The 13,171-nt window shown below is 41.9% G+C and overlaps 2 protein-coding genes across 3 annotated transcripts; both read right to left on the reverse strand.

Annotated features, from left to right (window-relative positions):
* Positions 1-365: 365 nt before the first annotated feature.
* LOC134009877 (carboxypeptidase Z-like) lies at positions 366-8,350 on the reverse strand. 2 transcript variants are annotated; one of them, XM_062449626.1, is made up of 11 exons: positions 8,146-8,350; positions 7,624-7,653; positions 6,257-6,631; positions 4,855-5,067; positions 4,388-4,617; positions 3,850-3,999; positions 2,987-3,145; positions 2,689-2,824; positions 2,273-2,412; positions 1,677-1,776; positions 366-1,293 (listed from the first exon to the last, which is right to left on the reverse strand). In XM_062449626.1, exons 1-11 carry the CDS (start codon positions 8,249-8,251, stop codon positions 941-943), a joined length of 1,992 nt encoding a protein of 663 aa, XP_062305610.1. In that variant the 5' UTR covers positions 8,252-8,350; the 3' UTR covers positions 366-940. The 2 variants fall into 2 exon arrangements, with proteins under 2 accessions (XP_062305610.1, XP_062305609.1); XM_062449625.1 differs by having other exon boundaries at positions 4,376-4,617.
* A 278-nt stretch (positions 8,351-8,628) lies between these two features.
* LOC134009788 (G-protein coupled receptor 26-like) lies at positions 8,629-12,520 on the reverse strand. The gene is made up of 3 exons (XM_062449480.1): positions 11,485-12,520; positions 11,265-11,378; positions 8,629-10,248 (listed from the first exon to the last, which is right to left on the reverse strand). The coding sequence occupies exons 1-3, from the start codon at positions 12,150-12,152 to the stop codon at positions 10,011-10,013; spliced, it is 1,020 nt and encodes a 339-aa protein (XP_062305464.1). The 5' UTR covers positions 12,153-12,520; the 3' UTR covers positions 8,629-10,010.
* Between the last annotated feature and the right edge of the window lie 651 nt (positions 12,521-13,171).

Raw genomic sequence — 13,171 nt, forward strand, 5'->3', positions numbered from 1 at the left:
TTTAAAAACAAGGAAGTAGTTTGAAGCTATCTTGGAGAGACTGACAGTGTTATCAGTAGTGACACATTATATGACCCATGAATCTAGACTGTTTGAGAATTCCGACACAAGACCCTGGCACTGCTTGAACAGATACAGCACATGGCTGTATGGTATAGAAATGGAGAATGTATAGACTTGAATGGCAACCCATGGAAACTTAAAGTCCTGCATAAGAGAGTAGGAAGAGGCTGCCTCTTTGTGGCAATCTTGTGTCATTGCATCTTTAAAAGGTGTTAACAGATGTTTAATATTTATTGAAAGTAAATTTAAGAGTAACTTACAATGTAATGGAAAACTGGAAGAACTGGTCATAATCCTAAAAATGCAATAGTCAAGTTCTTTATTCATCTTTGGTTATAAAACAACAATTATTTACGCCAAGTATGGGTTTATAATGGGCATGAAGTGAAACTGATCAACTGTAGGTAAAAAGCTTGTGAATATCTTAATTTCAGGATTATTAATTACTCATAACACCATTTACACCTTCACTTTATGGTAACATGCTCTGCCTCCATTTTGATCTTCAAACAGAGGTATCTGAATTCAATGGTGATTTCAATGGAATTCTTTGGACTTTGCAGCATTTGCACAAAAGTACTGTCCCTAAAATGATGTTATGAGGCAGCATCATCACCTGAAATGGTATGTTTCAGAAGTCAGTATTAGAGCAATCATGAACATGATTCGAGACATGTATTCCTGGCATAACTGACATCATAATCTTATGTAATACCGCCAACGCAAATGTGGCCAGCCGTCTAGCTATTCTACTACTGTTGCTGTTATGTTATGACAGGCTTACTGGGTTCTTTTATTTTCAGGAAAGTGTGACAAACCATGTACAGCGTTAAATTCCTATAAAATGTCATGCCCCTTGGATCCTCTAGAGGGGGCTCTAGTAGTTTCTGAGCAGCCAGGTCGGCGCGGTGCCTCCGGCGCTGGTGAAGTAGCTCCACCACCAGGGCTTCTGCTGCCTCTCCTCTACATTCTGACCCACGTCAGTCAGGGCATAGCGTTCAAATTTCTTATAGGGGTCGAATCGCTCGTAGGTCCCCATGGAAGGGAGGTTGTAGTGCTGGTCCAGGTCTGGCTCCTGGACAGCTCTCTGGAGCACAAAGTCCACCCGGCCAGCCTTCCTCATTCGGGCAGGGAGGTGAACCTTCTTCAAGACTTTGGCGTAGCCTGGAGCGGAGGCGCTCACGACATAGATGCCAGGGCTGAGCAGGCGCCAGTAGTCTCCGTTTTCAGCTGGAGAGAAATATCATTCTTTTGACTCACAAGTCACACTACAGTACCTGTTATCCAAAATGTGAAATGACTGTGAGATAAATACACATTCTCTCTGGTTTCTCTGTGTAGTAATGTTACAAAAGCATCAAGGAATTAGGAACTAGAAACTACTTTCCAACCAAAAAGGAAAATAAACATCCAGAACCATTAGTGTTATGTTGAGGGAACACCGCCCAGAGACTAAAAATGTGCTCTAACCGTGTCACTTTCTTCAGAATATGCAACTGAACTCAATTTCACATCTGCTTCCCATTTTAAAACGTACAATCACAAAAGAATACGTGTAAACAGTCATTTCTTGGCTGGAACAGACACAGCTGATTGGGCAGCTTATGTTTTACCTGTGATGATGTCATGTCTTATTCCCCTGACAGATATCCTGGCTTCTTTGATTCCATTCCCGTCCTCATCCTGTACGATGCCCTTTATTCCTCTGTGGACCTAAGCAGGAGGACACAGTATGTAGGTCAGTTAGAAGTGGGACTTGCTGTTGTATTTACACGTTTGGTTGTGTTGAGTGTCCATTAGTTACTATTTGGCTTGAATAAATACCAGAAACAGGAAATCATACCCTCATTGACAGCATTTTGTAATTGGGTAATAACCTATAATTCTGACTTTGTAATTACATTGTGACTGCTGTTACTCATCGTATACCCATAAACAGAATTTAGAGTTTTTTTCATTCGTATTTGGTATTTTGATTTCAGTCCATGTTCTGGAGACTCATTGTGGTATGATGCATAGGATTTCAGTACTTTATAATCAGGTTGCTGTCAGTTAACCCATCAACAGCCTGAACCAACAGTGTGAAATGGGCTGGCTGGTCTTTGTGCAGCGATAATGTGCAAGCGGCTTCACAAGGTCAGTCTAGACTACTGGTGACTGGAACGTAAGAAGAACATCTTCAATCCAGAACGAGAGGAGCTGTTCATACCGACTCCATGTATGTGAGCAGAGCCTCCTTGTTCTCCTGCCAGGCGGTGTAGAGCTCCTCCTCCGGGGGGAACGTGTCACAGCCCAGCTCCACCGTAATCTCAAAACAGTTGGTGTGCAGGTAGTTGAAGTCCTGCATACCTGACCAGATCAAATGATGACATGTGGACATCTGTTATCTCTGTGGAAAAGTCCTTCATGACCCTTTACAAACTGGGTTTATATTACTATCTCTTTGTATATTGTGGCTTGTGCTTGCTAATAATAGAATGGGTGGATACAGATTACACCACTAGAGGGCAATCTTGCAACACTTGGAATAACACTGGGTGCTCAGCAATTTACTGTCCTTCACAATAACAATGAATAAACCAGCTACAGAACGCACTAATCTCTTCATGAACTCTCTTGACTTACCACCCGCAAAGCTGTGCCACTGTGCACCATTGATAATTCCCTCCGAAGGTCTAAGAGAGCCCCTGCACCTCTCTGTGTCAATTCTACTCATCGTGGCGTGCGCATCTGCATATGTTTGTGCCAACAGCTTGAATACCTACAGATTAAAATACAAATACACAGTGCGATGATATGCAAAAGCGTCAATTAACAAGCCATTAACCGTGCACTGACGGCAATCACAGTAATGGTCTGCCAGGCACTCTACTGTTCTACAGCCTGGTCTGGTGAACGGTAGGTGACTCAGAGCCCTGTTTACCTTTTCATCCGGCGTAGGGGAGAACATGTTGCGCTCCAGGGGGTGCTTGGAGAAGTCAAAAGGGTAGGCGATCACCAGCTCCCCCCCATGGAAGTTAGCCGAAAGCACAAACGGGATGGAGCGTATCCACCGCATCATGGCATAGGTCTCTGGTGCTACCTGCATCATGTCATAAAAACAGGCCTGTGATGCATTGTTGAGCCTTTCCACAGGATCAAACGGGAACTATTTAAAATGTCAATTTGACAAAGGTAAATTTGGCTGGTTGGGAGATTTTGCATAAATGCACGCAAGCAATTCTCAGTCTATAGACTTTTTGCTGATATTTCAGCAGGAGACCAAGGCAAAAACATGGTTTTCAGGCCAGATAAAAGAGAGTTGGCAACCCTGGAACAGAGCCGGATCTTGGGATGTTATTTTACTCATTTCTGACAGGCTAGTAATATAAAAGATGAACGTGCCCACATTGTACATGGATGATTGATTAGCAAGCAAACATACATACCTTTAGTCTTTCTTGTAAACCAGTCTAAAATATAGTTTGAAGATGCAGCCATTTTTATTTGGAGAAATGTGTGTCAAGCACATCACGGCTAGCACCGCTAGCCTTGTTCAAGACTACAGAGTAGACTACACTTAGTAGAGGCATATACTCACTCAGTGAAGGAAAATAAATCCTGCCCAACCAAGATTTCTCAGTGCCCTCACAATCAATTCAGTCTATAACCAGGGCTGCTGGAACATGGTGTTTGGTGTTTTAGGCTCAACCAAAACTTGTCTTCTGATAAGTATACCAAGGTAACGCAAAATAGCAGGCACATTTCAAAGTGATGTGGGTAGATGGACAAGGATTCATACTGTACCTTACCAAACCAGTAAGAGTCTGGTATCGGGATGTGATCGGTGCGGTAGCCCTTTTGTCTACGTCTTTTGTAGGCAAGGGAGGTCAGGTCTGGGAAGTTCCTGTTCAGGTCGATGTTCTGGGCATTAGTGCGACCCACATATCTGCCACCCTTTTAACAAGGAAATGGATGGGTTTCAATAGTTTCAATAGTTTGAGTTGTTTACAGGCCCAAAGTACTGGATGGACTCGGTGAAGTCTGCACAACCTGTTTATGAAACACACATTTGCTTGTATACAGCATCCCTGTGGCCATAAACATGGCAAACTAGATGTCTTCCCTACCTTGGCTAAATGAAACTTTCATGAGTGATGTATACCAGACCTGTCCAACCCTGCCCTGGAAATCTACGATACCCTTCTATCAGTTTCCAACCGCAGTTGTTACAAACATGATTCAGCTTGTCAAACAGCAAAGTATTAGAATTAGGTGTACTAAATCAGTGTTGGAACGAGAACCCCAAAACAACAAGACCAAGTTTCATAACAGGTGAACTCACAGTTTCGTGTTCAGGGTCAATGCTGTCCTGTACGCCAGGGAAGGCCAGTTCGTAGCCGTCAGGGTTCATGGAGGGTAGGATGTGGATGCGCGTGGTATTGATGAGGGTCTGGACACGCTGGTTCCCCAGCTGGTACTCGGAACACAGGTACTGGACCAGGTAGAGCAGCAGCTGACGACCCAACACCTCGTTCCCGTGCATGTTGCCGATGTACTTCACCTCTGGCTCCACTAGAGGGGGTCATGGTGGAGACAGTTAAAAAAAAATGTAGGCGCAGGCAAATTGGCGACCATATTATTATGGTCGTTGTTATGTGGCAAATCGGAAATAAAATACTTCAGCATATTGCCCTAGGACGATATATACTGTACTCATTCAAAAGGAACAATAGCTCTATTCAAACTCAAAAAGGAGGGCTCGCAGTGTTGTAATAAATAAATCAATCAGTGAAGAGAATTGGAGCTTACACAGTTCGTGACGGCCAGGGTTGTTGGAGAACTCAATTACCAGCAGGTCCTTGCCCTCCACACTGCGGCCTATGCTGTAGGTGGTAGCGATGTCGGAGCAGCGCGCGGCAGTTCTTGTGAGGATGCTGGTCATCTGAGCGTTGGACTGGTATGTAAACTGGATGAGGGTGGACGGCTCCACAGGGAAGCTGGATAAAGCTTCTTCCTGCTGGTCTGATGCAGGCAGACAGTGGGGGTGGAGGTCAACATTTCCATGTAACACTTTCATCCCTGACAAACTGACCCAAAGTATATTAAAAGCCAAAGAACAGTGTAGTGTTTCTTTCTACTGGGGTTGGGCTAGTACCATTGGCATGACGCCAGTTTGGAAGGAATATCATAACAGCGATGTTGCCAAGCATCTGGTTACGTGAAGACTAGGATTGGCTTGGAAAGATACAGGTTTCATCCTGCACTAAAAGCAGGTTTACAAAAAATGTCAAACCCATTTTATTTTTTTATCATACAGTGTGCACATTTCAAATCCTCCCCCCTTTGCTATTACTGAGCAGTGTAATGAAAACAAACAAGCTTTCCTATTGGCTACTAATGATTGCTTGGTGCAGCTGTTGAAATATAGCAAACAGAGAGTTCACAGGAAGCCTCACACACACAGCCAAATCACAGCTATGTGAAACAACAGTAGCAGAGTGTACTCCACGAGTAACAATGAATTCCCCTTGTCTTACAGTTATGTTTCATATTTAGCATTATGACTTGGTCTTGGTGTTCGCTGTGTTGCATATCCTGTGTAAGATATCATTGTAAGTTGTTTATTTGAATATCTGCCTATACTATGTTTGTAATGTAATTGATTAAACTTCTACTGTATCTGATGGCACTAAAGTGGTGGGAAGCCATTGTTTTTATGTTCTGTTTTGAAGATAGTCAAACATCGACCTAATAATTACAGCAATCTTCTTTAGAAACGTCTCAGTACCGAAGGAAGTAATGCAAAATAATTCATGACGCAAACACAAAACCAGAGAAAATGTTGGATTGCATATAGAAGCAGGTTTTTAAACTGACCTATAAATGATTTAAGTGTGTTTTTAGGTCCCAGAAAAGCTCTGATGGCAGCCGTACGGGCATTGTAAATCTGCGGGAAACAGCACTCTTACTTGACCCTCAAAACTCTCTGACTCATTGAGGGAGTTTTACTTTCTTTGAAACACAAAAAAGCATTCGCTCCTCTATCAGTGTTTTGGAATTGAAACAGACTAGAAAATTGGAGAAAAGGAAATTGCTTTGAACAAAACCAATCAGCAGCCTGGCCGTGAACACAATCTTGATGTGATGTCACAGACCAGGTCGCGATGTAAACCTTAAGTTTAGTACACACAGTCCCAACTCGGGTCCCTACCTCTCAGTCCCTCCAGGGGGTCATAACAGCCCTCCTCTTTGCTGACAAAGAAGCGGTCACAGTCCAGGAAGTAGGGCCATGCCATGTCGATGCCCTCGAAAGCATGACCGCAGCTCATGAACACCGCCTCGCAGGTACTGCGGCAGGGCTTGAGCGCCTTGTGTCTCTGGCAGTGCGGGGCTAGCACGGAGCAGCCCAGCATACGGATGTCTGGACTGCACTCTCCGTTGAGGAGCGAGTGGATCACACTGAGGAGGAGGTACTCGGTGCTCATCTCTGCCTCCTCGCGAGTTCGATGGCCCAGCGTGTTGGGGAACATGGTCTGAGCGTAGGGCATGTCTTCACAGTAGCCCAAAACCATGTCCGTGCATTTGGCTGAGGGGTAGGATCGGCAAGGGTTGGATTGTGGGGAAAATACAATGTTAAATATATGTTAAGTATTTTGCAGTGCTATAGCATAAACTATATAAAATGGGAAAGGTATAATACAGATAGTGCTACAGGCTGCACATTCTCAATACATCATGTGCTTCTGCAGACTGGTTATGTCCAAAATATTTCTATTATCTCTGGAAATTAGAATTTAAATATTTTATACAGCCATTGATCATTCCAAAATATATCTGGGTAGCTCACTGGAGGATCCTAAGGCTAAATTCCATTAAACCAAACCAGTATGATCTCTGTATGGTCCCAGCTTCTACTTTCTGAAAACATCTGTCCAGTTGAGTTATCCAACAACTTGTATATAGGTAAAAGCTGCTGTAAGCAAATGGATCCAAAATATACTACATTAGCTTAGATTATACCAGCAGTGGCCTGAATCTAAAGAAGCTGATGGTATTGCATCTTCCCCAGAACACTACCAAGACAATATATCTAACAGGCCTACGCTTATGATTGACTCATTTAATATACATCAGACTTCTTATAATATTGTATTATTACTAAATCAGAATATTATTATGACTTCTTATTATCATGACCATCTAAATGGCCTAATCATATTTGTCAATCATACATTTCTGAGTCATTATAAGGTAATATAATATGCCTGCTGTATCTGAGACCCTTCTGGAGCTTGCCCTGCACGTAAGCTTGAACCAGGCCACACCTTGTTACTTTGATCCATGCCTGCTATGTGGTCTGGGAACCCAGTCCATAGGAAAACTGGGTCAGATGAAACTATGTTTTGTGGACCACAGCTGGCTTTTAAGCTTGCAGGATGGGTTCTGGATGTTCTAGCATTTTCCATTAAGTCTAATGGTAGTCAAGTAAACTCCATCCTTCCACACCTTGGCTCTTCAACAAGACATTCTCCACTGGCTATAGACTTTCAGCAAATGCATAATGTTTTGAATACGTACTTTTGCTTTCATCGGTTGGTTTGCAACGCCCTGCAGGAGAAACCAGTGTTTATATTCCTGGAATACATAAAACACTAGATGGCAGAATTGTGTTTATCATCACTAGGCCAATACTGATTAGACTTCTAGGATATTATAGTTTAGAGCTGAGCCATAAATGATCATCTCTCCACACATTTGTACCTGTAAAACATACACCTACGTTCTGTTAAATAATGCAGAAGGTTTCCTGTCTCAAACAGGCCTACTTAACAACTCTACAGTGGTAAACATCCCATTAGTAGGCTAATGTATGTCTGTGCATGCCTTTACTTTTGTAAGTTTCCAGAACTTGACCTTTACACAAGATGACAAACGTTGCAGCCTATCAATAAAAAAGTTTCCTTGATGGCAAGGGTAACATATTTCACTTTACATAGGCTAGGCTACACATTATTAACCCTAACCCACATTATTACAGATCGACTATAGTTTATCGAAAACATCATGTTCGTAATCACTTTATTTTAAATTATACTTTACCTAGAAATCTGTGTCCGTATTCACAACGCAAAGAGGAAGACAAGGCAACCGCTGCTAATACACCCAGAAAAACTATAGTGTTCATTTCTCTCCGACTGCAGTACATATTGATGTGGCACCTAAATGCGCTGCTTTTAATTACAGAGGAACTTCAAGTGTCCCAAAATTTCTGTTTATTACACGTATTACGGTCGACTATCAAATTACATAGGAAACATCTTTGACCGGAGAAGAACAAGACATGTCCTAGCACGCAAGATTTTGTTCTGTGATACACCTGTTGTCAATTTCAAACTAAACATTCTTATGGAACCATTTCTCTTTTTAGCGTATACTATTTGATACCCTACTTTACTGTATAGCGTATACTTTCCTACGCCATTTGATAGCCTACATTACATTATATTAAAATTATGAACTCATATAATAAGACAGTACAATATGCTGTAAGAGAAATATTAATTGACATCTTTATTGCACATAATTTCACATACAGCAGCTTAACCTTACACTGCCAAAGAACAGCAACTGGCTCACATAATTAAAAACACCTGTGTCTACACCCAAAGAACACGTTTTCATGAAACAACTATCTTCATTTTAACTGTATCAAAACGTTTAACAGTCACATGTTGAAATCTGGCACAAAGACAAGTGTCTTTAAAGCACTTGAACATAATGACATTCTTTTGCTACATTACGTAGCACAACTGTAGTTAGCGAATCATTTCTACAAATAGATATAATAATTTATTGTACAGTGCAGAAGAGTTAAGATTACACTATGTATCTGTACAAATATTTTTTGCAACCACCAAAATAAGTACAGAGGTACAAATGCATTTCATTCCAAAGTATCTGTCATACATTCAATTACAATATACACTTTAACATCATAGTAAAAATTTGATTTACCTTTGGCTCTTGAAACTAGTAGGTTTGAGAGAATTATACAAAGTGCATCATTATCCAGTGATTGACATGACATTTGTGAAGAACTGCAGAGAAGTCTAACACAGTCCATACAGAACACAGTCACCACTTTGTGGCACTTGCCATTGTGAGGAGGCTATATGATTTAATATAATTTAAAGAAATAGCCTGATGCCCCTGGCAGCGCCAGTGCTCAGTGTGAGCTAGACAGATGCTAGCTTTGACATCCATGATTCATCACAATCAATTCACAGAACATAACTGACTTCTACTTCAAGTCCCTGTTTTCTGTGGGTCACAAAGCATGGTTAAAAGTGACTATGCCAGAGGTTGTGATAGTAAGCAAATGCCTTTCCCTTAGCTCTGATAATAGTGCTAAGCTATGATACGCATGGGGTCTCGAGCACTGTGATCAGAATCTGTCGTTCCCTGTTTGTCAACTAAGCCAACGGCTTATCAAAAAATATCGATCCATTTCATCGTTATCTGTGTGTGTGCGTATGTTTGTGTGTGAGCGTTTGTGTGCGTGTATTTGCGTGTTTGTGCGGGGGGTACTTGTGTTTGTGGCATTGCCAGAGAGTCATAGATCGCATCCCTTGTTTACCAATACGGTCTGGAGCCAGTGTCTCAGAATGCGATCACTCTCCTTGGCTTTTCATCTCTCTTACAGTGTGCTTCTGCTCTATCATCTTCTTGTGTCTCCCTCTATTGTACCAACCTTACCCCCCCCCCCCCCCCCCATGTGACTTTCCCATCCTACTGTCTCTCAGTCCCTCCACCCACAATGACCCACCCCCTTCAATTCTCTCTATCCTGTTTTCTTTCCATGTATCACCTTCATTGATCCCCATCTCTTCTCGCCCTCTCTTTACCTATGAGGCAGACATTATTTTTGGGCACCGGCGTTATTTCCCATGTCCGAGCAGATGTCATTAACTGATCCTCTGGAGACAGTAGTCGTTCTCCGTGTCTAAAGAGCTGTTGTGCCCGGACGAGGGGTACAGGTCACGGCGCAGTAGTCTGTTGACGACGGTAACCAGGACCTTCTTGTACTGTTGACGCAGGAGGGAGTAGGCAAAGGGGTCGGACGCAGCCTTGCTGTATGTCAAGCACTTACTGACGATCCCCCAGTGGCGGTTGATGCCCACAAAGGGAAGTAGTTCAGTCAATCTGGGAAGGAAAGCAGGGAGGGAGAGCCAAATATAGCCAAAATAACCTTTTAGAAAGGACACATTCTCATCTCATTAGAGGTATGATTCAGAGCTATTTGTTTTATTTGTTATCAAGAATTGCGGTGAGTGATTGCTATTGGAGGCATCTTGTACCATGTCAAGCTCAGGTAAACCCATGGAACGTAACTGGCTGTTTTCCGAAGCGGTCTTACACAGTTATGAGACTCTTTTCACAAAATTGAGTTACGGGGAATATATCGACTACTGTGTAGCAACATGTTCATGTTCTTTTGTAACACAATACAGCACATTGTGTTATGTTTCATCCGAGACATGGACATCCAGCATCAATATATGACTAGACATTGATGCTAAGCATAATACTGAAAGGGTCTGATAGGCCCTATCATTGGCAGACCTTTCTCCTCAACTGGGTAATCAGACTATTTGTGGAGGGTACAGAGGTGAGCCAATTACTGAGACCATTTCGCTGTTCATTTGTATCCTGTATCCTCCTCGTTTCCTAATTTGTAACTTCCCCTCCACTGTCATCCTTCACACCACCACTTCAGTGGAAACTACCTGCCTAACATTTCAGTTCATTGAACCTGACACATATGCTGTATCCATATCTTGGAATAAGGAATAAGATGCATCTAATTTCATTTACTCTGGAATTGGGGGATTCCACTAAACCTATTCAAGTCGAGAATGAACGTTATTCACACTGGGAAGTGGAATTACAATAGAAAACTGACGTGGATGGATTTTTTGGTAGAATCATGGTACATGTGTTTTAAGTGTTACAGTACCTACTGCAAAGCTCTCGTTGGATGAAACTGTTTTAACATTTTGTGTAGTATAGTGTATCTCATATTGTGGGAGGAATGTTCATGTTTTAGTTTATAGTTAGTAGACAGCAGACAGCAGCAACTAAACAAAATAATACTGTGTGTTTGCAGGAGGTAATACAGTTCATATTTGCTGTCTTGCTTTATGATTAATCCCACTTACCTTGTAATTACATATGGAGCAAAACAGACGATAAAGGAGCCAATAAAGATGCTGATTTTCTTGGTGGCTCTCTGTTTCCTCCTTTTTTGCTCTACCAGACATCTTTGTTTCACACTGAAAACATTAGTTATGTTGCTTTTAGTTCAATGCAAAAGACAAAATTGACATAATATAAATATCATGGACAAAACCTTTGACAGATAAACATGGATGCAAGTACCTTGGGTGGATATCTACCAGCAAAAAAAGGGTCTGCATGGTTATTACATCAATCCTCTTGCAATGAAACCGTGCAACTTTTAAAACCTTCAAGTACGTGAAGCACAGGATTAGAAGGGATAACACGAAGCTAGTGGCATGGAAAACAACGGTGAAAACTGTAAACTTAATGCGGTCGCTCTCCTCAGTTAGATGCAAGGTACAGGACGCGTAAATGTGGCTGTAGTCAACCCAGGAGAAGAGGAGCGCAATGAGGGAAAACGTGAGTGAATGCAGCCACGAGTAGCAAACCATGATCACTGCATCCTTGTATCTCATCTTGCTGGAGTAACTCAAGGGAAAGACCACCGCTATCCACCGGTCAATGCTAAGAGCTGCCATGCTCAACATAGTGTTCGCAGTCAAAAAAGTCTCCAGAAAGCTTACAGTATGGCAAAGGCAATTACCAAAGGGTTGCTGATTTCTGATAATCCCCACCAATGTCGTTGGCATGTTTAAAATAGTGATGAGAATGTTGCAAAAAGACAGGTTCATGGTGAATATACCTGGAACCTGTCGCCGTATCTCGGTGCTGTGTACGAAACATAGTAGCACCAACAAGTTCGACAACAAAGACACAATTGCGACCACGACAATGAACAACGCGAAAATAATTTCAGCAAAGTCCATTTCTCACTTCAATATGTCCGGATGTGGACCTGTACCTGATGATAAGATACAAATAAAATCCACCATAGTTAGTCGTCGTTCATTTCCAATAGCTCTTCATTCCAGGTTGGAGAAATTAACTCCTACAAGTCTTGCAGCCGGTCTCCAAGTTATTGGGGAGCTGTCCATCGTTCTGAAGTGAGGAGACGCGCGCCCTTCCTTCTTTAGCGCTCAGACCATTTCGCTCCTCGGGCTTGTGGATTGTTTTACAAACGTAGAAGCAGGTAGTAAGGAAGATGCATTTGTTCTAATGCAAGCATTTGAGTTGTATGGACATGATATAATAGGTGGTGTCTCCGTTTCGACTGCTACGATTGCCTCAGCATGAAAACAGTGGCAACGCACCCTACTGTCTTGTGCGCAGAACATGCGTACTAGGGAAAAAACACTGTATCAGAAGCTGTCCAGAAGATAAACATTTCATAACAAAAGAAAAATGACAAATGCCAATCCCTAGTATCTTGTGGAGAAGCACGTGATAATAACCCATTTGATTTGTTTATTTCGTTATGTTTATTGTATCAACAATTAATATATTTGCTCTCAACTGTTGATGAAATTGCCTTTAATTAATTTACATTCAAAATACACGTGTTGTCGACCGAACACATCAAGTCTGCAAAAATGAGCACATGGATACCAAGGGAAAGGCTACTACTTGATAATTGAACCTAGGTCGCCCATGACAAAAAGGCACCAGGTGCACATTGGAGGAGCACACAGTGAAACTGGCAAATAGATCTATTTTCCTGAAATAAATTGTTTAGAACTGGAGCAACTTTGGGTAAGGAGGTTTTCACATGTTCACCGAAGCATGTTAGCGTACCCAAGGGTTCTAAAAATACTTTCGTTTAAAAACGCTACTTTTTTTGTATAGAAAATTAGTATTGAATTTTAAGTGCCAATTAAGGGAGAGGACATGCCTTTAAAATCCAGTTTTCGACTATTAAGTCAAAAGAACTTGACATGGACTACTGAAA

Source organism: Osmerus eperlanus, chromosome 23, assembly GCF_963692335.1.
Source record: "Osmerus eperlanus chromosome 23, fOsmEpe2.1, whole genome shotgun sequence".
Lineage (NCBI taxonomy): Eukaryota > Metazoa > Chordata > Actinopteri > Osmeriformes > Osmeridae > Osmerus > Osmerus eperlanus.

Excerpts from the sequence above, each read along its gene's own strand:
- LOC134009877 (XM_062449625.1), bottom strand. The coding sequence starts at position 8,251 with ATGTACTGCAGTCGGAGAGAAATGAACACTATAGTTTTTCTGGGTGTA. Across the intron at positions 2,825-2,986 it reads CCCCTACGCCGGATGAAAAG|GTATTCAAGCTGTTGGCACA; the intron begins GTAAACAGGGCT and ends TTTAATCTGTAG. Across the intron at positions 1,777-2,272 it reads TGCTCACATACATGGAGTCG|GTCCACAGAGGAATAAAGGG; the intron begins GTATGAACAGCT and ends CCTCCTGCTTAG.
- LOC134009788 (XM_062449480.1), bottom strand. The coding sequence starts at position 12,152 with ATGGACTTTGCTGAAATTATTTTCGCGTTGTTCATTGTCGTGGTCGCA. Across the intron at positions 11,379-11,484 it reads CTGGTAGATATCCACCCAAG|TGTGAAACAAAGATGTCTGG; the intron begins GTACTTGCATCC and ends TAATGTTTTCAG. Across the intron at positions 10,249-11,264 it reads GCTCCATATGTAATTACAAG|ATTGACTGAACTACTTCCCT; the intron begins GTAAGTGGGATT and ends TTTCCTTCCCAG.